This window comes from Corvus brachyrhynchos, unplaced genomic scaffold, assembly GCF_000691975.1.
Source record: "Corvus brachyrhynchos isolate BGI_N302 unplaced genomic scaffold, ASM69197v1 scaffold83, whole genome shotgun sequence".
Lineage (NCBI taxonomy): Eukaryota > Metazoa > Chordata > Aves > Passeriformes > Corvidae > Corvus > Corvus brachyrhynchos.
The window spans coordinates 4,495,568-4,522,448 of record NW_008238464.1 but is presented as its reverse complement, the minus strand read 5'-3'; the positions used below and the strand labels follow the sequence as shown (position 1 = coordinate 4,522,448).

Here is a 26,881-nt window from a genome sequence, read left to right as displayed (position 1 = left end):
CAAAGGTGCCAGTGCAGTCTCCTGGCAGTGGCATGATTTACCCCAAAGCAAGTCAGACAGCGCTGGTGTCTGCTTAACCTGCTCTGGAGTTATACACAGAGGTAGTTCCACTACTACTGGCTGAAATACAGAATAGGTTAAGAAATGTGTTTTAATAGCAAAGAGGTACCAGGAAACAGGTCCATCTTGCAGTTTTCATTAAAGCTTTGAATGGACTTAATTATCACAGAAACAAGAAACACAGAGCTCATTAGACACTGCCTCATATCAAAACTGTCCTCTGCAGTTGCAGATGATTTCTTTTTAAGCCACACAAATTCCAAGACAAACAAATTCATTATTCACCCTATTTCACCTTGCTAAAGTAACACCAGGACTACCACCCAAGGATAAATCCAGTACTCCATCATGACATAATACCTTTTTTATTACAATATCCAAAAAACTGAGTATGCAAGATTTTGAGATCTCATGATCCCTTCTTCAATCTCAGGAATGTGCCATCTAAAGACTGTATATTTAAACCATAAAGGAGTTTAAATGTAAAGAAAAGAGAAAAATGCATTTTCTTCATAAACATTCTGTGTGTCTCTTCCTACCAACCACGCCATCCTCTGTAAAACCCGAAGATTTCCTTCTGTAAAGCAAATATATATATAGTGTTGGTAGCCCGCCCCACCCTGTCCCAAGATCAGTTTTTATTAATCTTCTGTATTAGTGTCAACAATCAGCTACAGATACATATTACTTTGAGAATTAAATACATAATCATTTAATTCAAACAAGCAGAAGGGCAAGAGGAAAAAGCATTATGTGGATGGCACATTTGGTTGTAGATTACCAAAACATTCAGCCTTTACAATTCAATTATTCTTTCTCTAGTAATCAACTTTCAAATAAAATTTCTCTTTGTTGCAATTACAGACCAAAATACACTAGTTTTCTTTTACTACAATCTTACCATAGCAGTTTAAGAAGTACTATTACAAAATGTTTTGAATTAGTGTACTCTTTACAAAGAGTCAGAGAGGCAATGTAATAGCAGAGTACAGTGTAAAGAGTGCTTCTAGGAACTAGGAGATTTTGTATTATCCTACTCGGTAAGCGATATAGCTACAGAACTCACAGCCACAACTGTTATGTCTACTCTCTCTCACTCAAGCAGCTGCAGCTTCAGTGCATTCAAACTGTGCCCGATGTCTCTGAACGGAGAGTTCTGCCTGCATGAGCAGTCTGAACAGATTAACACTGGTTCGAATTGAAAACGCCCCTCCTTGATCTGAGCTAACTATGTAAACGTACACAGGAGAGGGGCGTTTTGAACTCTGCCGGGAAGGTGAGTGCTCGCCATGGCCACCCAAGGGAAACTCTCAACCTGAAGAGAGGTGGTCAGAGGTTAACAAAACTGGAACACAAAAAGATGCAAACAAAAAGAAAGGACAAACAGCAACTGACAGAGCAAACACTTTAGAAAGAGCCTATTCCTTAAGCCTGCTTCAGATATTGCTCTGCTCTATAAAAGTGAATTTAGGACCTAAGGCTTGTAAGTTATAAGAGGCCCAGGTGGCCAAGTCCATCTTCAATGTCACTGAAGTGCTTTCACAAGATATAGCTTTTCCCCGTGTTCACTGGTGAAGATGGGAGCCTTTTTGTAGTGTTCCACCAACTCATCCATAGTATTAAAGCGTCGCTGCCCAATACAATAGACATTGTCCACGAGCTGCACCTTGAAATGTTTGTTCTTCCCCGACGCCTTTAGAGATACTGAGAAGTCACTGGGCTGTTGAGAAGAATTCAAAAAGAAAAAGAAAATTACATAAAAGTGAACAAAATGAAGGCATAATTTTTGGTTTCAGGAACAAACTGTGTCATATAGTTGACAGTAATTTACATAAGTCTTTGTTCCACAGCTCAGTGCTTTAGCTACTTAAGAAACCCAATAGCCTATTATTCAATAAATAATTGCCATCGTTATTAAAGTGTGCAGTTAAGTCAGTTAAGTAAAAGCTCCCCAGATGCACAGTCTGAAGTTGCCAATTACATGACTAAATTGCAAATATTATCTTAGTTACTCAATCTAGAAGCTCAAGAATGTCAAGGAGAAGGGAAAATTTTTTATCATGCATGTCTTCCTCACTAGAGTGCCCTGGAGAAAACAGTGACTGCAATACTGCTTGTGCAAGATGAAAATTCCCCATATCGTGACCACTAGAGGGCCGTTCTTGCTTTGCATTGCAAAAGACAAAAACACATGCACCTTTTATCTTCATTATCACATGTATGGGGAATAATTTCTCCCATTGAGTACACTTTCTTTGTAAAAAAAGATAAAGCTATAGAAGAAAAACACAGGACAAATCTCACCATCACACCACCACCCACAAAAGACAGAATTTATGCACTAATTAAGTTATTCAGGATGTAACAATTTCTAATGATAAATCTCTTCATCCTGGCCATCAGTTGCTTTAACAAGGGAGTGCTGTCATCCAAACAGCCAGAATAAGACCATTCCACTTTCTTCACCACAAGCCACCACAGGAGGGTAGAAAGGATACAATGTCCCTTGCTTCCAGCTGAACTGTCTCCAGCCACCTACTGCTGCTAGCTGGCCACAGAGATGGTGCAGAAGCCTGGGCAATAAGGATTTAATGTGCTGCTATGCCTCAAGCACGGACGACCATTCAAGCAGGCAAGCTAGAAAAGGATGTGGCTGGAAAGGGGGGATATGCAGAGGTAAGGCAGCACCTTTCTGGGACCAATTTTCCTGTTCTGGTCCATGAAGACCACACAACACAAAACAGTGCAGGCATGGGAATGGGGTCAAGGAGCAGGCAAGTCCAGTAGAGGGGGATCAAGACCACCAAAAGGCCCTCAAAACTCCCCCCATTTTCATGAAGTCCAGAAGACTACACATGCCAATTCATTTACATGACAAGCAAGAAACCTAATCCCAGGGAGGGGAAAACTTACCTATAAGAAGGTAGCCCCAAAACGCCTTGGATGTGTCCCCCAGGCCCTCGATACCCTGTTGGCTGGATTGATCCTGGATCCAGGACTGTGGATCTCTTTTCCTCTGCAATATGATCTTTCACTTTCTCTTTCTTCCCTCTTTTCTTTTATTATTCCTCTCACTATTAGAGAATGGGGGCAAAACATGAATTTCTATGCCAAGTAGTTTGCTAATAAAACTCCATGAACTTCTTTTGGACCCTTCTGGTTTTTGCCATTCTTTGATGAATCTTGGATGCTCCCTTCCATGTAGGAGTGGGATGTGACAGATGGGAGCATGGGTTTGCCCTGTGAGAGCTGTATGGAGGTAGGTGTCACCAGCCAGCAGGAAAATGAGTAATAAAAAGCACACACTGGAGTTTGTAACAAGCACTTAATGGAGTTAAGTAATGCCTGGTGCAAGTCTGGAGGTCCTGCTGCAGGGTCTCAGCCCACTGAAGGCATGGCTTCAAGCACAAACTGCTGAAGGCACGTGCCAGGCTTTTGACACAACCTTACTGTGTCCCTTGGTCCTTTCCCACCATGCTGCTTTGGCTGGGCCAGCACTGCAAACCTGAGCTTGTCCAGGTTAAACAAAACCCACCAGCTGGTTAACAGCCCTGCCTTAGGAACAACCCTGAGCATAGCAGAGGACCAAGTGGAGGGGTCAGGAGCCCTCACATGTTACTGCTGTCACCAGACTTCAGGTCATGAAACCACACCCTAAGAGTCCTCTACACTGCATTTGCGAGGGGTCAAATACACACCGAGTGCATACTCATGTCCAAATAAGCTGGAGGACAGCATTTTCTCAGACAGGCTGTCTTTATTCCTGAAGTAAAGTGTGTCTCTACCCACACATCCCTCATGTCCTGCCTATCCCAAAATCTCATCTCTTGCATTTTCCACTCACCTGTTTTAGCACTAATGCTTTCTCTGCCTTCCCTCTGACTCCATGCACCCTGCCCACAGCAAACAAAGCTCCTGCCATGCCTGTTGATCTGGCTCTGGTCCAACTCCTCAGACTCACAGCTTGGCTTTGGGCAGCAGCTCTTCCCTTTTTGTAGTGCTAAAGGCAGCAGCAACCTCCCCACACCCCTGGCCCAACCCTCTTCTACTTGAAGCCACTACATTCCAGATCAACAGGCATCACTTCTTCAAAAATTATTTTATGTAACACCAACAGGATAATTACTTGTTCCATCTACAGTCCAGTGTCACCGGGCCTTGACCGGGTCAGTACAGGCTCCATCAGGAAGGCTTCCTCTGGCATTGAGCAGCCACTGGCTCAAAATACATGGAACACTCTCCGTGACTGCCAGGAGGGGACTGGGAAGGGTGGGGGAAAGTGATGGAAAGAAATGTGCATAAGAACATATCTTTGGTATTTCCAATGCTCCACCCAAGATACATTTTGTGCCTTGTCATCCATCCCTAACTCCAAGCATGAAAACTGCTATTTTAAGCCAGCTCTCTCTGATACTAAGCCCCTGCCTCAGGAGCATCACAAAGAAGGCCGCACAGAACTCAGTGACACTGAGACTGACTTCTTTTCAGCACTTACCCCACTGGGTTAAAGCTAACCTGGCTGTACAAACACTTTGGTGTGGTTAAGGCTCTGAATGCACCGTGGACAAACCCTCCAGCAGCCACAGCCACACAAGCCTGGGACCTGGTTCCAGTGGTATCTCCACAGTTCCAAGCTGCAGCCATGGAACAGTAACAAAGCACAGGCCCGCACAAACGAAGCTCTGCAGAAGCTTTGGGACCTTGGGCTCACAGAGGAGAAATTTAGGGCATGGGCTCTGGGCAGTGTGCTGATTGCTGGGCCCTGAACACAGGCAGGTCTGTAGGGTCTCACCAAGGACAGACTGAGGCAGCAAGTACAGATTAGCTGGTTAGGATTCAAAAAACAATATCAAATCTTGCTAAGTTCTGCTGCTTCCATGGGTGATGCCTACACCAAACAAAAACCACTAACCAGAAGGCCCTCAATTAAAACAGAAGAACTTACAAATGGGAAGTTCATAATCTGAACTAAACAGATTTGTTTTAGGAACAGGAAACAATGTTATGGCGAAAGTTTAAGTGAAATAATCACTTTGCTCTCAAAAAAGTTTTAATGTTTTCTGACAAAGCAGAGTTGTTTTTAGCCTGTAAAAATTATGAGCTTTCAAAGCTCCTTGTTATCTGTTGAGAATCATTATTTCTAGACCATTAAGGATGTGCTAATGACATGCAGAGAGATGCTGGACCTCTGACCTACTGTCCTATGACCCAGACACTGGCCAGACTTCTATCTTTGTGAAGTGATCCACACAATACATTAAATACTCTTTCTGCCATTTTAATTATAACCTTAGTGAATGAACATTTCTCATGAACTATTGTCTATTCTCCACAACCGTGGAGCCTGCTAGTTAGATTGATACATAAGTAGAAGACGTTATCATATTTTCTGCAGAATATATTACAAAGTTTATTCTTTTCATTATCTGATTTAATTAAAATAAAATGTAAAAAGCGGAAAGGCTGATCTAACTCTTTTGAGAGTCATCATCCGGTGCAAAGAGATGGAAGAGCTCAAACAGCTGTTGCAAAAATCTGAAACCCTTTATTGGTCTCAGAGTAGTAACTTCTGTAGGATTCAAGAATGAACAGCAAAAGCAATTGGACTTGGTTTTGTTTTTATTTCAGTTCCTTCCTGCCCTACCAAAAATACAAATTCATTAAAAAATACTATTTAAAGAAAAATCTAAATAAACTATTGCTCTTAACACTACCATTTTAAAGTCTGCTGGATCAATGCAGTCTGAATTGGCTCCCTGCTGTCCTCCTTGGATTTGCTCCAAGGCTGTTTATTTTATTTACTGTTTAAGCTATTTTGTTCTAACTGCTGGCCAATTTTTCTCTCTTCTCCCTCTTAAATTAATAGCTACATTTGGATATTTACACACTAACTTTTCCAGGAATAAAAGACTCACATACACCAAAAAAAGGCATATCAGAAGTAAGCTTTAATCCCTTAAGTTATTGAAGAGTTGATGGTGCTGCAACAGTTACAGAGCATAGCTTTGTGGCAGGGACCCTATGAGTATTTCTGCACCATCATAATTGGAAAGACCTAGACCTGAAAAACCTAACCTGAAGTGAAATCAATCCCTAAACCAAAAAATTAAATATTAGCTCTAATGTATCTATAGTCCAGGTGTAGTACTACTTTGAATTGTTTTCCTTTCTTTTAACACCTGCTTATATGTAGAGATGATCATAAGCTAGCTGGTGCCCACAGCACATGGAAAACAAAAGGTAGGAAGATGTATCTTTAATTTTATTTCTTTGGTGAGGAACTGAACTATCTTAAAAAGAAAAACCAAAACAATTGAAAACTATTACAAAAACAAGTGATAAAGTAATATAAGGAAAAACAGGTGAAATGGGAAAAAGAGAGTTTCCTCTTACAATCTCCATTTGAGAATGAAACGATAGTTGTATCATTTATTAATGGCAAGGTTGTGAAAAACAGCTCCCTCTGAGAGCCTTTTACTGATCCTGTAACTTATTTCAATTTTTCCCTTTCAATCCACTTCCATTTGCCAATGCCGTTTCTCAAAGAAAGATATTCTCATGCACTCGTTCTTCAAACTATTCCTGACCCTTTGAGCTCCCATCAGTGAGCCTGTCCTGGGGCTCCCCAACTCCTTCCACTTCCATACCCAAGTTTTCTCTCACTTCTCCTCTTACTCAATCACCCAGCCAAAAAACTCCAAGTCATGGCTCAAAGATCTGAGGTCAGGCTGGAAAGACATTTGGATATAACCAAATACCATTCTCCTCTCTACGTAATGTTCATGTTCCAAAATCAGTATTACACAGGTTAGAAATATGAATTGGTTCCATCAATCTTCAAGTATAGCTCTAATAAGATTTCTGTTCTTCCATTTAAAATAAACCACTAGGATATTTCCTTATTCCTGTTTTGAAAGAAAAACTGTCTCCTCATGTCTGCTGTACTCATCAATCACCACATGTCACAGAACATGACCAATGTTCAGTTTTTAAACAACTGCCACATATCACTGCTTCTATCCAGCAGCTGCAGGATTAAAAGCCCAGGAAAACACAGGACACTCTGAATGCTACAGAATTGGCACATCAAAAAACATACAAATTCTCAACCTCTACTCCCTCCCTCTGTTGTCATTATTTCTAGACAACAGAAAAGCTAAATATGATCTCAAAAAACTGACAAATCCAGTCACACCTACAATCCTCAATATCATTTTAATACATCTACAATCATCAGTATCATCTTTAAACTATACCCTGCAACTCTGTTTATGATGGGCTACTGTAATTTGAATGCTGTGATGCTACCAGCAGAAGGTAGACATTACTTCCTAATGAATAACTGCCCCTGAAATCATCCAAAAATTTGCATAGCTCAGACTCTCAGAGTCTGAGAAAAATAACACCTTCTCTGCTTCATGAGAAGACCTTATAGGACTATGAAGCACTGGTGTTTGCCTGATCACCAGTTTCGCACCCACCTGCAGAGGAGTGCAAGGGGCCCGCCAAGTTCTGACAGAAGCTCCCTTTGAAGTTTAAGGGTGTCTGCAGCAAAGGCTCTGCTCAGAAGCTGGAGGTGACACACTACTGCTTCCTGTTAGCTACAGCACTAGTGAGCACACTTGTTTCCTGGTGTGAATCTGAACAAAACAACATTCTCCCACCCAAATTTGCTTCTCTAAATCTGAGATCTTCAAAGCACGACAATCACCCACCCAACTAAGACCACCAGTATCAGCCAAGGCCTGTTTGTCTTGGGTTAGGAACTACACAAAGAGAGCAAAAATCTGACCACTGAAGAGCCTGCAATCCAAAAAGTGACTCTACAGAGACTGCATATGTTAAATCTACATTTTTTTGTTCAGGAGTGCTACTTAAATGAGACAAATATCAGGTTTCATTAACCTGGCAGCCTGCAACAGAAAGAACAAATCAAGCAGTATTTCTAACTAGGCACATGCCCAGTTCTTTTAGATCTCCAAAACTAAGGTGACATTACCGAGCTGTAACAGAGTTGGCAAAAATGTTATCAGTAGGTAACTGTGCCTGTTACATAAACTATGGGCTTAAATGGTTCAAACAAGTTTATGGTTCCAATAATAGTATTTCGTAATTAATGAAGATAATCAGGCTCCTAGGTACCTTATGGAGTTCATCTCAGGTTATTCTCCACTATGGCAGCATCCTGTAGATCTAAGCGTTTCTGAGCAGAATATTTTTGGCTAAAGGAATCTAGCTGTTAGACAAACACCTGGTAAATTAAACCTAGAGAAATATTGTAAAATCTTGCAACTACTAACACCTGAAATGGAAAAACATTACAGTCTCATCAAGTGACTACAGAATAATACAAACCTTCATCTATCCAAGGAGAGCTTTTCATAGCTCAGTAACAAGAACAAAACTGAAATCTAAGTAAAACTTTTATACAGACAAATTTTTGTAACTATGGTGATGGAACGCTACAGAAAACTCTAAAACAGGTCAAAAATCAGGCACAGAATTAGCAGTATGAGTCACAGTTTTATCTATGGGCCTTTCTATAAAGGAATAACCCCTGCATCCACAGCTTTAATAGGTAACACCACAGTGTAAAGGGAAGTGCTGGTCTGCTGGTCGGATGAGCAAACCAGAGAGCTGACAACTTGGCTCTGCTCAGTCTGTTCTCTCTAATCAAGATCTTCTGCTCAGATTGTGCAGACACTCCTGGTGACTTTCAGCCACAGCATGAACAACCTCTGTAGTCATACACGTGAAATACAGCAATTGTCAAAAATTTATGAGATATTGCTAAACTCTTTCTTTGTTCCATACATAATAAGTTCGAAATAGATATTTTATGATCCTTTTCTCAATGCTATCAATTATGCCCATTCGCTTATTATATCACCTGTGGCACTTCAGGGAAAAACTAGCAATCCCCAGCATCTTATAATTCACATACATAAACACACCATTAGCATGGAATGATACATAAGGATTGGGGCAGATGAAAGTTTGAGATGCAGTAAATTATTTCTTTAAACCTAATAAAAACTAGAACTCTCATGTAGTACTAATAAAAAGGAGGCATTTACATGCATAACTACGGTTTTCTAATTGCTAAAAAAAGTCTCAAGTACAGGGTTTGCAAGACCAGATAAAGAGTACAAAAAGAAGGAAAAAAGGTAAGTTCCTCAATTCAGCGCTTTTTTTTTCCTGCGGGTGAGCAAAAAACTTGCTGTGATATGAACTGAATAAATTTTCTATTACCTCACTAAGTGTTAGGTGCCGGAAATAGTTTGAAGACCACATGCGAAATGAATCCTTTTGTACTCCGAAGCAATGATTTCTCCAGCAACAGTGCAGGCAGAAAAGTTTGAAACTGCTCTGAATACAAGGATTTAGCGTTATGATGTCACATTACATTAAAAGGTTACTGTGTTCTGTCAAGGCAATTTGTTTACTCCAGAGATAAAGGTAGACTCTTAAGAGCAAAAAACCCAAGCCATAGCATAGTGGTCACTGTGACATGTCATGCACTGAGAAACGGGTGAGCATTTTTGTATTTTAAGTAATGTATCAATTTTTGAACTCTCCTTCTGGCACTTTCCCAAGAAATGAAAGGAAATTGATAGCTATAGTCTCAGGATATATCACAATGTAGCCTCTAGAACTGAAAGTGAGCTTCTACCTGCGGGACAGACATGCCAAGAATCCACCACATCCAGTATGCCCCTGTCAGAAAGCATGTTGACAGAAAAATAACAAAAAAAAAAAAAAAAAAAAAGGAACTACTGTAATTTAATGATTACCATAATCTTCCAGTGGCTTTCTACATTTCAGAAGACCATGTGTCCCACATCAGTATTTTCTTCTGTTGACTAAACAAACTTGATTCCTCTCAGCCTCTGTAAATCAGTCATGATTTCTAAATTCCTATTTTATTTCCTGTCTTCCTCTGGTTTATTTTTATTTAATCTCTGTTTTTTTTCCTGTTCTCCTGTGGTTTATTTGCATTTGCCTTTGTTTAGTGATTACAATTAAGCAGAAATAGGAATTCAATTACACAGAGCTTCAAAGAAAGGGTAGTTTGATAGCTATCATGTTTTTTGCAGAGCAAATTCATTAAGGAGAGGTGCCTGAAATTTAATCAGACAATACTGTCTTCAGATAAAAATATCTGGGACTGTTACAAAATCGTGCTTTGTCAATTTTGTCAATGTTACATATGATGTAAGATTCAAATCTGTCACCTTTTCAAAATCACAGTCAAGGGATAATTAAATTTTAGTGCTTTAACTATGAATTCTCTGGCCTCAGCATACATGAAAGTCCTTTCAGCTGAATTTTAAATCTGAACTTTTGGAATTACATAAACCATAATCAGCATTACTCAGATCCCTCTGATGTCATCAAGGCTCAATTTACAAGGCATATGAGCTGCTGACTTGACCCTTTCTGTTGTATATTATAACTACTAGATTATTAACAACTAGATACAATAATAACTTTACCTTATTACAATCTAAATGATCTAAGTAGATCAAAAATACAGTAAAATGGGATTTTAACTAATAAAAAAATGATGTAATTATTCAATTAAAAGCAGAACAGAACTGACCAATGTAAAGATTCTATTTGAAATTAGCTTTAAGATCAAATCAATGACCAAATATTCAATCAACTAGAATTATTTTATCTTCTAGTGCTTTAAATTTGAGGATTGCATAAGAAACACATGAAAAGCCAAATGGAAACCTGAAATATTTACCTGCTTGTCCATTAGTTAAAAAACCCCTGGATAATACAGATCACAGCTGTTAAATTTCAGTGTAAATGTCACTGCATTTCACTAACAGATCAATTTGCACAAGCAGGGAGGGTATTGGCTGGTAACGCTGACGCCCTGCTCGCTTCTTTATGGGTGAAAAGACAGGGACCCTGTTAAGTGCTGTGCTTGCTAACCCATGCATGGGGGGTTACAAACCTGTGGGCTGAGCACCACTTACCGAAGATTCACTATCTCTAACAAGGAAATCTCCTTCCACTCCCCTTTCGTTCAGGGCACATTCCGCTTGGTGCCGGGTAACGTTCCCATAATACCACTCTCTTCCAGCAAACCGTCCGGTAGAAGATGGTCCCGTGTAGCTTATCTGAGGCGGATGGGAAGTGTTCATGGTAGGACCATCACTAATGATTACTACATAGTTTTTAGGAACAAGACCGATTTGACCTCTGGAATTTTTACATTTCCACCATTCTGGGTCATTTTCTGGCTTTTCAATGACTTCCATCGTTTCCCCTTTTTCAAAATTGAGCTCTTCTTCTGTGACCGAGCTGAATGGGTACAGTGTCTGAACAATGTGGAGTACTTTGGTGCCCTGGCCGTTACTCATGGAAGCGCCTTTCCTTAGGCTGAGAAAGCTGGGTGAATCTGCAGTTGCCTCCTCAACCTCCTCTACCACATAGTTCGAAGGGAACCAGCCGATCTGTCCATTGTAGCTACCTCTCCACCAGCCGTCGCTGCACTTCTCCATGACAATCACTCGGGACCCTTTAACGAGGGACAGCTCATCCTCCCTCTCGGCGAGATAGGCAAATTTCACGTAGGCGGGAATGTTAAGATCGTAAATCCGGTCGGCGCTGCTGCCGTTGGAAGGGTATTCTGCGTCTGTGCTGGGAGTGGGGGAGGCGTCTCTCGCACTTGTCTTTCTCTTGGTTTTTCCCAAGCCTGTTAAAGACAGAAATGTAAAGTGGTCACTTGGAATGCATGTCCCCAGACTGCAAACACTGGATTTGGTGACATACTGTACCCTCACTTCAACAACACTGCTAAATGAAGATCTCTCCTGTAACACTACATAGTCAGGAAATAGCAACACCTTTAAGAGATTCTTGTTAACATCCAGCTGATGCACCATTAGGTAAGGAGCGATTTGTGTTAGGATGACTTCTATTCTCTTCTCAGAAGTACCAGAGTTTAAACACACTTAAACACAGTGATTTCTCACTAGGAGAACAGCTAATCACTGAAACATTTCTGAGCTTGCTGTTATGTATCTTTAAATTCCAGCCAAATCACCATGCCTTTTAATTTTAGAGATGACTTCAATTTGGCTCAAACAAAAAGTGAAAGAAAATCTACAAAAATTAATAAGCAAATAAAAGCAATAGTTTCTCTGCAGATTGTTTTGCTCTCTTTGCTCTGGCAGTACCCAGGCAGGTACAGCTGCAATTCCTTCCAACTGCAACCCCCAATCCAAAATCCACAATTCTTTCACCTACATTTCATCACATACTGTAACAGCAGAAACCTGAGGATGAGGAAGAGCATTTGCATATGTTTCCCTATAATCTGTAAATTCTGATGTCCTGTCATGGCTTTAATTATAGTGTGAAATACAACGCACAGAAGAAACAACAATAACATTGAACACATCACTTTTTTTTTCTTAATTAGAGGAACCATACTAATGTCTGTTTACATACAGAAAAACTGCATAACACACGTGGTGCACTTTTCAAACTTTTGCAGCAACCCCTGCTTAAGCTTATATATAAACAAAATAATGATGTGAACAAGTAGCCCTCTCTTGTGACATTAAAAGTTCTGAAAACAAAAGATGACGTCTCAGTGTAGCACAACCCAACAATACCCAAGATGTCATGCAAGGGACAGAAAGCAAAACCACCACAGAAAGAGGAGCATTTGTACTTTTCTCCATACTCCTAGAGCCTGGCTGGCAGATGAGAGATTTAGTTGAGACAACAGAGCACACATGCTGATTATGGAATACTTAATGGAAGGAAAATAAATAAAAGTACTTTTTTTTGTTTCTTCTAATAATCTCAAATAAGGAGATGTATGCTATTCCGTTTTTAACGATTCAGGCCTACTCAATCCAGCCACTCCACTGCTGTAGTGTGTTTTAATATATTTAACATAAGTATAGGTACTTGCATATACAATGGGGATCTTCAGCAAAGCTGTTTTTTCAGCACAAAACTTCATGCTTATTTCACATAGTCATCTGTACAGCACAGACTAACAGTGCACACATAACCATGCAGGGATCACTGTCAGAAGGGTTAAATACATTAATTAATATATGGCCTTATGGTCTCAGAATATGGCAGAAAATTCTGATGATCCTGAAGTGTTTCCTGACCTTCCCCAGTAGTGCCTTGTTTCCTGCTGGAACCTGCTACATCTTAATGTAATCCTAACTACATCATTTCAGCCGAGAGCCTGTGGCTGCACTTTCAGGCAAAATGAGGGAGGGCAGCTTATTGTACTAGGGGAGACAATCACAGGAAAAGAGTGTCCAAGCAAGCACTAATCAGAAGCTGGTCAGGGTCTGATCTCTGCCAAGACTGGAAATTTTCATCAGTTTAGAGATCATTTTTAACCAGAAAGACAAGGATGTCTCGGAACTAATGAGCATTAAATTACAATGATATAAATAAACACAGCTTAAGGGTCATTCTGTTAAGAAAGGGGGGAAATTACTTGTTGTAACTTCATGGAAAGCAAGCAACTGTATTTCAATAGATTCACTCTACATAAAGCCCTCAACTGAGATTGAACCTTCCAGATTAAAAATTTAGGCTTCTTTCTGCACACTATGAAGATACACAGTACACTTCTTGGAATTACAGCGGAAGAACTAATAAAAAAAGCAGTAGATGATGAAATAGCTGGCCTAACTAGTTGAAACTCAGAGCACAGAGATAACGGTGAGAAACGGGGATGTAACGTGCGAAGAAAATGCCATAAACTGAATTATCTAGAGGAAAAAAATGTTGACAAACAGGTAAAACCCCAAAATTTCTCAAAAAACCCCACTGAAATCTGATAAAGGTATCTAAATATTTAGGGAAAAGTTATCATTCAAGCACTTTCTTTCATTTGGAGTTTCATAAATTCCCTCTTTTTTCAAAAACCTTCCAATGGTGCATCTGACATTTCAAATGTTGCTTCCTATCCTCCCCATTAAACACAAGTCATTACAAATGCAGGAAAATTTAAGAAAAAAAAGAAACATAAAGTTTTTATCAATAAAGACAACTGGAGTTCTTTAGTTTAAGCTTAACATTTCATGTGAACAAACTTTTTAAGGCTGACAGCGTGGTAATGATTAACCTTTTGCAACAGCAGCAATGTGCACCAAAGACTTTCCAGTTGGTTTGACCAAAGGAACAAACTATACAGAGACCCATCTGCAGTCAGGCACAGTGAAGGGCACGCACATTATCTAACAATCATTTTTTATGTGAGGTTGCAACATTCATAACTGCGTCCATGATTGAAGAGGAAACAAGTTGTTCCAAGAGCAGAATGCAGAAAATCTGTTCCTGTTTTTCTCCTTATACCTCCTGCTGAGCTATTCCTCCTCTGCCTCCCCCATCTCCTGCAGCATTCACAAAAAGTCCCCCTACTGTATGACAGCTTTCACATCCCCAGGTCCTTCTCATATCTCTAGCTCCCATCTCCAAAATGCCTTCAAAGCATACTCATCTCCCCTGGTGCTGCCATCCTCCCTACCTTTGTTGGGCTGGCCAGCCAAGCACAATGCCTGGTGCTCCACTGCCTTTCAGCCCTGCCTGGACTGAGCTAAGAGATAGGGTTGCTCTGGCTTCTCCTCCAGTGAGGGACACTAGCAATGACTCTCCCAGGCACAGACTTGGAGAAAACTTAGTTAGTTTATCTCTGCCAGTCTGTCAAGTTTTACTAAAATTGGCTGAGTTATCAAGGATGGACAGATGGACGGACTATGACAGCTGACTGTGACAGCATGACTAGTGCAAGCTTCATTTCCTTAGGAAACAAGTCTAAAAATACAGTTTAGTAGGATGGCTTGTCATAGCTAAGCAAGAATAAAGTTAGGACAATTATAAACTTTGTATATACAATCTATAACAAAAACCACAACTCCATTAAAAAAAGTACAATCTACATGAGTCATCTCTAGAAGAGTAAACACTACCATTACTCACTACGAACAGAAATGTTCACTTACTACTGTTCGTAAGGGGATCGCTATTCTTATGTCCAAATGGAATGAAATCCATATAAAGGATTTAATGGAAAACAAAACATTCAAGCACTTCAGGAGTCACATGTAGAAAAGTTGAATATACTTGCCATCGCAGTGATAGTTTTGGCATTTTTTATTGTCTTTGTTCTAATGAAAACCTATCTACTAATGAAATACAACTGTACTCCTCCTATTCTGACTCGTTGGTTACAGTTCACCTGAAGCCATAATCCTTTGTAAAACAGTTGTAAGGAGTAATCTAAAGCAAGAGATTAGCTTTCAAGTGAGAGGAAAAGTGTGGAAGGAAAAGAAATATTGCAAAGCAGCAGAAAGCCTGTTTTGTTACTGCAATTTGTAGGAAGTAACACTATTCACAATTTACAAGTAACCTACAGTAAATTAGTTCATTTTCACTCTTATAAATACATTGCCAAGTGATGTGAGCAGGTATAATTTTTAGGAAATACTACTGAGACAAAGAAAGAGAATCAACTGGTTAACATCATTTCCAGAGAAGGGACCCACTGCAAATCCTCCTCTCTGCAGTGAAAGTAATCCTCTGGTCCCACAGTTAGTCCTAGGGAAACTCAGAAACGTGCCTGTCGCATCACTTTGTGCTGTCTTCCTTTCCTAGCTCAGCTGCAGCTCTAAAGAATAGCTTGTTTTTTGAGCAGCAGGCTGAAGACCAGTTTCCTATGAATTTGCTTCCTGTCACTTAAGTTTCCATTGTGCAAGCACCCCTTCACGACCAGCTTGTCCCTGAGACAGCCTTTCCATTGTACCGACAAGGTCCTTGAGCTTGCACCTCCAATTCCCTCTCCCCACAGCACTTCCAGCCTTCCCACCTCATCCTCCTTAGACTTGTGTAGGAAATGTCTTGAGCTCCCCCAGACCCCAAAGCTTGAAGTGGTGGAATTTCCTTCTGGTCAGTCTCCTTTGGCCCGATGCTGAGACAGTGCCAGTTCCCCTACCCCTACATGTGTCTCCTGCCATGCTGGCCACACTCCTGGACCAAAGCTTGGCTGCCTGTCAGACAGCACAGATGCCCCAACTGCCCAGCCTTCTCCTGCTAAAACTAAAAGGATTTCTCTCTCTCTCTCTCCTGCCTTCAGTGATGGCACTGAAACAAGGCTGCAGAGCTACAAGCTCTACAAAAATTGATTCCTAGCATAAACAAGTTTAACACTTGCATAGAAAGGGACTTTTTTTGCCACTGGTAGAAGTTTGTATTCCATTTGCTAATTATGGTTTAGTACTCCACACTACTAGAAAAAGCCTATTTACAAAACAGACAACCTGCTAATTTCACGAAGTTTTATTTGACAAGTCTTTCCATGTTCCTGCAAGCTGGTATCCTCGTCTGAAACTGATGAGTGACCACATTTTGTATTTTAACTGCATTTGATAATCTCCAGAGATGAAAGAGTATTTCCACAGGCTTATCCATATGGTTATTATGTTCTGCTTAAGATTAACCAAACGTTAAAGGTATATGCAGTCAAATTCTCTAGCATCCCCTTCCCAAGACTTCTCCCTAAATTTGTAAAATCTCATATGTAGCTTAACTTTAGACTAAATGCAGTTGCATTTCTTTTTTAAAGGAATTTTAAGTTGATTTGATACCTGACTTTTTCTAAAGTTGATTTGATATTACTGTCTTTTGATTTGATATTAGTGTCTTTTCCATTCTTCCATCTTCTGTATACAAAAAACGTTATTCAGTACCAAATGACAGTTTTTGAGAAACTATCGGCAAGTGAAATTAGTGTCATCTGAATTCTCCCAATCTACCTTTTCTAAAATCTTCTCTGATTTTAATACATACATTTAATACATAAATGATGAGCAAAAATATTTTTTGCAGCTTACCTGCACATCAAATCAAAATCACAGGACAAAAAAAAAATCCAAAAACCCTTTCAGAAAAATGTTCTAATACAAGAAAACTATTGCTTTGAGAAATCCTAAGTGTAAATTTCCAAAACAGAATTCCTCAACTCAGAACTCAATGAAAAAGATCATACCAGTAAATATAATAGATACAACTCCTTAAGAATCCTCCAATAACTTCTTATTCAAATATCAAGAACAATTAAGGATGGACACTCTCCTCCAAAAGTGACCTTTAAGTTATAGAGTACACTGCAAAACCAACAAAAGTGTCTCAATACAACTGAGTTTTGAAAACTACTTTCTCTTTAAGGCACTAGAGTTCTACTAAGTGGTGTTCTTCAAATATCCTGTATCAGTGTTGGAGAAGACAGTTTTAAGTCTAAATATGCAGCTGGAAATATAAAAATGAATGCTGCTGAGTAAAGCTGTTAGTTCTCCCCACAGCAATTAGAAAGCCAACTATTTGTACATTTTCACCTATTTCTGTATTTACATATCTTAATAGATTTTTTTATCATAACAAGTCGGAACTAATTTTTCTATCATGTATTAAACACTTTATGTTTGAAATTGGTTTCCCATCAGTTATTATATATTATTTATATTATAAAGCTGTAAGTTGGCAAAAAAAGTAACTTGACCAAGATAAGAGTCAAAGAGATATCTTGAATTAATAGTGCATCAAATACCAAGAAGAACTCTCTTTTATAATCTATTTACAAATACAACAAGCTTTTTCTCAATTAAAAAACTAAATTGTGCTGTATCACCAAGCAAAAACACAGAAAATTATACTAGAGCTGAAAAGGACACATGTACACCCACAACTCTCACACAGGCTGTCAAAGCATGGGTTTAAAACTTAACAGAATACTTGAAAATTTATTTATAGGAAAAAAAAATTTAAAAAAAGCTCTTTCATTGGAAATAGGAATTATCCAGTAACTCTTTTTTTTTTTAATATTACTGACCATTATCTTCCGAATTAAAAAAACAACAGCAACAAAAGAACTAACAACAAAAAAACCCAAAACAACAAAGCTATTACTTGTAAAAATTTTCATACAAATTTTAATGCATTTTAATTTAGGTACCCTCCCTCTAGAGTAAAACATTTTTAACAGTCCCACTTGCTTTATGGCTATAAAAAAACCCCAAAGAACTCCATAAAATCATAGAAGCCACACAAAGAACATGAGTACAGTACATTTTTAATGGAAATATTTTAATTTTAACCAGTTTTTTTTATAGTAATGGGTTTTGTTCTTTAAAAGTAACCCCATTACAATTCGAACTGAAACAAAGCACTCCAGGGTGCCTTATTATTATATTTTAAAACAACTTCCATTAAAGAGCTGAAAGGTTCAAGATAACAAGTTTGAGGCTATAAACTTGAGGGGAAGTCAAATTAACTAGAACTCCCAATAAAAATACCTAGAGCAAAAAAAAATATCTTTTAAATAATTTCTGCTGATTTCAGACAGTTATATAAAAAGTTAAGAAAGAAATTTCAGCTGAAATTGAGATATGTTTTAGTACCCCCAAACATTAAATCACATTTTACAGAACACCTCTCCTTGTTTTAAAAATTTTCAAAGACAAGGCAACCAGAAATTTTCATTCAATTTACTAATCAAGTGTTTCTGTAAGATGCAGCAGAAACAAGAAAATTCCAAAACTCATTTTTATTTAGAAGTAATATTTAACATTTTAGCCAATTAACATTTTTCTTGTTTATTCTAATAAAATTCCAATTCCATCTGACTTCATATAGATATAGTTAAAAACAATGATCCTTTCTTGTTTAACAAATAAGTTATTAATCTCTGAATACTGTGACAATGAATTATATTGCATATTAATGCATACAGTTAATAAGTGTGCAAAGTGTATAGTGTCTGTTTTAAAAGAAACCAAAAATTGCACTAAGAAAGAAGCAATTAACTTTTCAGGGAAATTCTTCAGAAAAAACCCCACCATAATGCAGTGTAAATTAAGGAATTCATTCACTCAGTACAGAGATAAACACAACTTCTTGACAGCTGGAATATTCAAAACAGACATTCATTTAGTTTTGTTATTTATTATCGCTTTTATAATTTCAAATTAACTTGTCTTTGCTTCTTTATTACTAAGGAATTCAGCAGACTAAAGTTTCTTCTGTTACACAGAAAGAAAAACCAAACATTTCTGCACATTTTCAGACTGCAACCTCCCACTCCTTCTCCCCCTGCACCTACACGTCCAGTTTCCAAGAAAATGTTCAAAGGCCAAGATCCATATGGGGTAGTCAGTGTTTTAGAAGCAACATATCCATCAACAGCACTCTTTAAAGGACACTGCTATAAATTCCAGAAATCTTCAACTGCATTTGTGATCCAGAAATGAAGCTTTACAGCTCAATTAATGACTTTTTGTATCTTCTCGAAGAAGCTCAATATCAAAAAAGCCACACTAGAACAAATCAGAAAATGGAAACTCTTCTCTAAATGTCAAAGTGAAACTCTGACATTTCGACAACCAGGCTGCTTTATCACTGCTTTTCAAATACAGGAAAAAGTAGTGTCAAAGTTTTCCATGCATCAAACACTATTCGGTCTGGAGGCTTCTGTAAAGAAATCGACTCAACAACTATATTAAAAACAACTACTGCATTAATTCTTGTAATTTACACTGTGCTACACATGCCTATCTGTTATTAAGAAAGGTACACTCAAATTCCAGTATCAGATACTGAGTTTTCTATACCCAGAGCATTTTAGAGCAAAAGGTTAAAATTATAAAGATGTAATACAGGGACGTATGTGGACAGAGACAAACATGCGATCTGGAGGCTTCCATAAACTGATGCATGTATGCTCCTACCCCAGTGGCAAGATGAAGTAGAAGACTTGCTAGGCAAATTTAAGTGGTCTTGGGATTTTAAACACTCTATATAATAGGAAAATGGCTGTCTTGGTCTCAAATAGAAGGTATATAAAATGAATGGGGTTTCTCAAGGCCCACCATTCCAATTTCTCTCTACATATTTAAATTGAAGCTTGCTGGCTTTAAATACGCAGTCTCTGCTTTCAAATACAATAAAAATATTTCCACCTAATTTGTAATCTTATAAATGATGCTATCTTGATTTTGTAGGATGTCCTGATGAGAGAATATAACCAGAACTACCTTAAATCTAAGGCAGCCCTATAATTCTAAGAACATTATTTATAAAGTGTGGAGAGAAGGCACAGTAGCTCTGTAGGACTTCCCATTGCTTTCCATTCCCTTGATGCAGGGAGGGAAAGCTACATACTATTTTGCCTCTCCTTCACAAAGACTAACAGAGGATATTGACAAATAAATCACTAATATGCATGAGATGCTCCGAACTGTCTACCTCAATATATACTCCTGTCCCTCAGAAAGTATATCATAGCTTACATTCCCTCTCCCCTTCCAGCACTAGCTGGGAAGATGATCTATACTTAGCTATCTCACATTTATATGAAGTAAAAGAGGTGCACAGGGCAACCCAGGATATAAACTGGACTTCCTAACACAAACCTGCTCAATTAAAAAGAAATTGGAAAAAAAATCCAGCAAGTACAAAGTAGACTATCCTGAATGCAAGATGACAACCCTCCAATTTAAAAGCATTCCAAATAACCAAGATGGAATCATTCCATTTTAGCTCTAACTTAGTCTTTTCACTTCTTGTATGCTCTTAATTCTGTACCTGAAAAGCAAAGATGTAATAGATGTTACAGAAAGGGACTGAAGCTCAGATCACCAAGCCCAAACCTGAACAGAGAAACTACAAAACAACAATTATACAGCTCCTCAACTGAAAGAAATGCATTAGAGGACAATGATCCAAATACTGACTAAAGGGCAGTATGTCAGCATCAAAAAGCTCAAGACAGTCCCTCCTGAAAGTACAACAGTCATCTATCTACTCTTTGAGCTTACTGCGTTTTATTCCAGTTGACCCATACCAATACCAAGGATGATGTAAAGCCTTAGTAATTCTACCATAAGACCAGAATGCCCATGTTATACTATACTAATGTTTTTGAAAATTAAGTAAGGGTTACAAAAAAATACAAGATGTTTATTACTTTTTTTGGTTTAGAAACCTCAAAATCCTTAGAAGCCTGTCATAGATACTGCAGTTTTCTTGTAAGCTCCTTTTAGGAAGGGGAAAGCAAACTAATGCCATCTTTTCTGTACTAACTTCCTCTCTGAATTTCAATGCATGTAGCTCCATTAATCAAGGGCTCTCGGGTTATTTGCAATTACATACACAAAACCAGGCCTCTCCATCTCTGAAGGGGAAGTAACAGGATGAAATGGCTCACTTAACAAAGCAGCCCATCTCCTCTGAGGTTTAGTCCTCACAGCCAAAACACAAAACCCCATAACTCACACAGAAAACGAAACTTTTTCTTTTGTAGATTTAAACTCAATAACTATAGAGTAATAATAAAGTAATAAATGTACCTCTAGTCCTGGAGAACATTTTCCTGAATGAACAATTAAAAAAATATCTTACAGGTTGATTAGTAAACTGGTAGAGCCCATATACAAGAAGAATGACATTTTTACTACATCAAAATACATTTTCCCTTTCTTTTCTCTTTCACTTTCCATTTTCTTTAATTTACAAAATCCCAAAGGATTTTGTAAAATGCAAACAGGAGTGATGGCAATGATTGCATACAATTTAGACAGTCTACAGCCTAAGTCCTAAATCAATTTCTAGTGCAAAATACAGCTACAAATAGTCATGCATTAGAAAGAACACCCCTAAATGTCCACCTGAGCTGCCCAGCCATTAAGAGAGGTGTCTGTCCAAATGCACTTGCTAAGACCACAAAAATGACTTGTCAGTAAACACGTTCCCCACTGAAGCAACTCTCAAAAAACATATGTTTATATGTTTCCCCTTAAAGCAACAGAGGTGGGCATTCTTTCCAGCATAGCAGCTTTGTGCTTTATGTCTGCATACATTGAATGCATGTCAATTCCTGCTTTATGGACAGACTCCACAAAGCAAAACACTTTTGAGACTCAGAAAATGGAAGGAAACCTTCCCTTACACACTCTAAGGCAAAGTCCAATTTCTTTTGGTGTGACTGCTAATTTACAAACTCTGTTTGTGTCGTATGAGAACGTGTCACAGTAGCCACATATTGTTCAGGTCTTCCAAACACCTGAGAAACAGAAAACAATGGAACTGAAGTGGAAACACGCAGAGAAAAAGAAACAAGTTAATACTTCAAAATATCCTGGAATATTAAACCTCAAGACAGCCCAAGGCCACCAAAAAAAAAAAAAAAAAAAAAAGAGAGAGAGATCCATCTGGTAATACTGAAAGAATTACTTAGGGTTTCATATTGAAGGAAATAGCCACATCTGAAGGAAAATAATTCCCTGATGATTCTAAGGTGGGAGAAAGCACAGCCACTGTCACCTCTGTATTGAAAAATCTCTTGTCCTTTGAGTCACTGGAATTCCTTGGAAAATGGTGTCCCTGAGAGTACATACACAGGCTCTTGATTTTTGCCAGTTACCTTAGCTTGGTCTTTAGAACGCTGACCCAGCTCCACACACCAAACAAGGTGCACAATACCTCCAATACCTCAGCTATTGTCATCTGGATCTTCGCTCTGCTACCACCTTCATGTGCTAGGACATGAAGCCAAAGGGGAGGGCAGTATGCAGAGCACACAAATACATGTACCCCCACAAATATGTACTTATGGAAAAAGCCTGACCCAGGCAGATAGGTGCAATGCAGTGACCCGCACACTGCGGCCCCAGTTCTGCTGCCTCAGCCAACTTCAGTTCTCCCAGGAACCTGAGGGAAAGGAAGACAGAAGGGAACACAATGCAATGAATCTAGGACAAGACAGTACTTGGAAAAAAACATACTCTATTTTCACTGGTTCAGAAGAGACATAATTAGCAGAGTGCCTAAAGTATTTTATTCTATGTAAAAAATGAAACATCAAAAGAGTTGAGGGTTCAGACACAAACTTTTAATGCTAAGAAAGTAAAAGACTGCCTCCACAGCTGGAACAGGGCATAGGAAGAGCTACTGGCAATGGAGTGACTCTAATAGTGAGCTGTGAAACTACCTATTGGGAGCTAAGTTTTGGGCTTGCTCTAAGGCCAGACATTACAGGTTGAAATATAACTGGCTCAGAGAGGGACAAAACCAAGGATCCTCCAAGGTGACAACTGAGGGAGATAATACCAAAGACATCAGTACACACAGCCACATTGAATTAAGGTGATCCTTTTATCTTTTCACACATAATTATGAATAAAGTCTCATTCTTCGACCTGTAAATGTCAATGTACCTCCAAGCACACACACACATTCTGCATGGGAAAGGGGGGAAAAAAGTATACCTATTAGATAAAACTTCTAACACAATACAAAGAATAAATTTATTCATTCAATATAGACAAAAATAGGAGGATTTCTTTATGCCTTCAGCCTTGCAACATTTTACTGCAGCCATCACAGTAGAAAAATCTGCTGAAAGGTAGCACACATCATGGTTTCCATTACATATTTGTTTTAAATTCTTGGAGCAGCACATCCTTCAAATAATCTACCACAATAAATAATCTACCCCAATAAAGCTAAAACTTCAATACATGAAATTGTAAACAGAAAAAAGCAAACTTCCGAACCATTACAAGCTAGCCCTGCAAGAAGCTTCAGGTTCTGCATTCACTGCTGCTTTTGGCTTTTCACTTTGGTGCAGATAAAGGGCCTAGTGCATACATCCAGCAGAGAAACTTTTATCAAGCAAGAAAAGAAGAATTATTCTGTACCTTGAGTTCTCCAGAATATTCACCAAAATTTTTTGCTTTCAGCTCTTTAAAAGGCATGAAATTTTGTGTTTAATTTTCATTGGGGTTTTTTGTTGTGGTTTTGTTTGTTTGTTTGTTTTGCATTAGTCTGCTCTGCAACTTCAGATTTTTTCCTTTTCAAGCAGATGTTTCTTCAGAAATTACAACACAGTATTTTTTAGAAAGTCTAATTTTAGTTCCATGAAGTAGAGACTTGGATTCCTTTAATGTTACTTTCAGTGGACACAGTTGATATGCATATTAAAATTATTTAAATATTTGCAGGTGTACAAAAGGTCCAAAACCATAAATTTCCGAGTTATGTTTCGCATTCTAGATAAATATTTTAACATGTTATAGTAATGCTAATTCAAAATTAATATACTTTTTGCCATTATATATCTCACTGATAGTGAGAAAGCAGACCCTACCCTGTTATCAGTATGTTCGTGTCATTTTCCACATGCACAACTACTGCTATTGAGCGTGTCTCCATATTTTTGAAGATCATCAATAAAGTGAAACTGCTGCTTTAAGTCCAGGTTTTAATGATCATGAGGCAGATATATTTCCAGAAAGCAGCAAAGCATTTGAATTACTTATTATACAAATCACCTGCTACCACTCCAGTGGCATCAGCACTGCCAGCACCTAATGCCACATGCTCTAGATGGGAATGGAAGAAATCTCTTCCCTTCGTTTGAAATCATTGTGAACATCTCTCATTTCTCCTTTCTCAGCAATCTACGTAACCACAATGATTACTGTGAATATGGAAGAAATGCAATTGTTCCAGCTTTTTTTTCCCCCTTGAAAGTAAAGACACCACACCTAAAAGGAGTTCCCATCACTTCTCTCACTACCACAAAACCATGTTACTCAATTTCATCCCTGGTAAAGAGTCACCACTGTTGCCACACTGTCTCACTAACAAACATGCTTTTTTTGAGCAATGCAACTACAAAGCAGCATAAAGCACAGCAGAGAAAGTGCTTTTGTTGAACAATTTCAACCATGAAATAAGCTATTCTAGGATTCTAGGAAACTGAGCAAGAATTTGTGCTGTATATAAACACTTCCACTACTTCCTCTCCCTAAATTTGAACTTAAATTCCTGTATGCCAACTCCTTTAAAGTGCAAATAGAGATAACTTACCCTCATCCAATCCTCCAAGAGACACAACAGACATGCCACTACTGTCATGTCTACATTTTCTGACAAGCTAGAAAGCTTCAAAGCAACAATAAGCGACACAGAAAAAAATACTTTTATTTTTGCTGAATTCCTATGAGGGGATTGATTTTATTCTAATTTCAGCTAGAGGTATTTGGCTAAACAAAAACTTCATATAATTCCTTCTTAGGAATTTTTATATGTGATAAATAATTTGAAAAGCAGCTATATACCGCAGGAAGTTAATTATTTTTTAAAACCAGCTTTATTAAATGTTGGTTTTTGAATGGAAAGACTACCATTTCTTACAGGTCTGTGACAAGGAAGGCAAAAAACATTGAGAGCTTGAAGTTCTAAAGAGATTAAAATAACTTCTGTTTGTCTTGTAAGGTAGACCTGTTTTTATTAACATGAGCTGTATAAGGCTTAAGAGGCTGTACTATACAACAGTGTACTTATTATACAGTGATACCATATTTATTTTTATTTCCACCATTCTTTCATTCTGTAGCAAATTTTACACCCTTATGGTGTCCCGAGAAGACCAGAATTGGAAATAACTAAGTAAGAACTAACAGAAATATTCTCAAACTGTTACTTGGTCATATTACGAATTTAATGTGCTTTCTGTGATCTTGCAGCTCATGAGGCTCAGGCAGGTCACTGATAAACAAACAAAATCATCAGGCAGAGAATACGGAAGACTCAATTTAGTGCTCTGACTGTGCCAAAAATACTGTGCATACTACTTATTATTACACTTTTAAAAACTAGTGTGGAAGAACTGGAAAATATCCAGCTAAAACTCACAACATTAGAGTCACATAAGTAACTTTTACCAGTGAAAGACTTTAGTAATCACATTTCAATATTTAAAACAAGATTTAGAAGCAATCTGATTAATGTCAAAATAGCACCTTATACAATTAAATCTACCACATGTACCACATCAGAACTACCAAAATCAGATCACTAAGATATTTTTAAAAAGAAAAAAAATCCTCAAAACCAAAGCAAACAAGCAAAAAAATAAAATAAAGGCCAATAACACACACACCAGAACTTAAAGGTTGATAATTTAATTGGAGAATGAGATTTCATAACCATGTTATACAGAACTATGGTGGTAATGGTTTAAATCCAAGTTGAAATATTTCTATGTAAAAAGGAAGTATACCAAGTCTCTTAATCAACAGTAAAGAGGAACAGTTTTCCCAGTTTTCCATTGCTAAAGAAAACATTGCATTAAAGAATGACCAATTCCTCATTTCTGCCTCTTACTAGGCAGTGACACTGCAAAGAAAAAAGAGCTAACTTCCTGGTCAATTTCCAAAAGAGCACCAAGAAAGTGGTACTAAGTACCTCTAAAATGGGAAAATATGAAGTTATAAATTTGAAAAAACCCCCAGCATTTTCATTAAAATAACTGGGGAGAGGGGGGAGATATAAAACTGTTAATTTCTGGAAGTGCCAGTATATATGGCATTCAGGGACTGCTGCACAGATCTACAGATTGACCCACGCAGACACACACCCCAGGGTTGACAAACACAGGAAATACTCCTGAACACTCCTTATATTTCTGAAATAATGTGCTAGGATCACCAATGCAAGCAAGGACTGGCTTCTCTATACTACACCTCGCTTAGCAATTCTTACTTTCCAAATCTGGCACACTGAGTGAATTAAAACTAAAAAGTTACTGAAAAGTTTTGCAGACTTCCAGAAGCTTAATAAAGGAGCCATTTAAAAAGTCTCTCATGCAACTCAAACATCTCTGTAAAACGTTATCAAGGTTACTGTTACTTGCCGTCACCACCAAAACTCATCCATTTCTATTGTTCCTACAGATTTGCAAACACCTCTCCTGTATTCTTGCTGT

The 26,881-nt window shown here is 38.2% G+C and overlaps 1 protein-coding gene across 1 annotated transcript in view; it reads right to left on the bottom strand.

Annotated features, from left to right (window-relative positions):
- Positions 1–262: 262 nt before the first annotated feature.
- Positions 263–26,881, bottom strand: part of NCK2 (NCK adaptor protein 2) — an 84,656-nt gene continuing 58,037 nt past the window's right edge. The window contains exons 4-5 of the mRNA XM_008635834.2: positions 11,052–11,773; positions 263–1,780 (exon numbers count right to left, since the gene is read on the bottom strand). Of these exons, the coding sequence (XP_008634056.1) occupies positions 1,586–1,780; positions 11,052–11,773 (917 nt within the window). The 3' untranslated portion in view covers positions 263–1,585. The remainder of the gene's footprint in view (positions 1,781–11,051; positions 11,774–26,881) is intronic.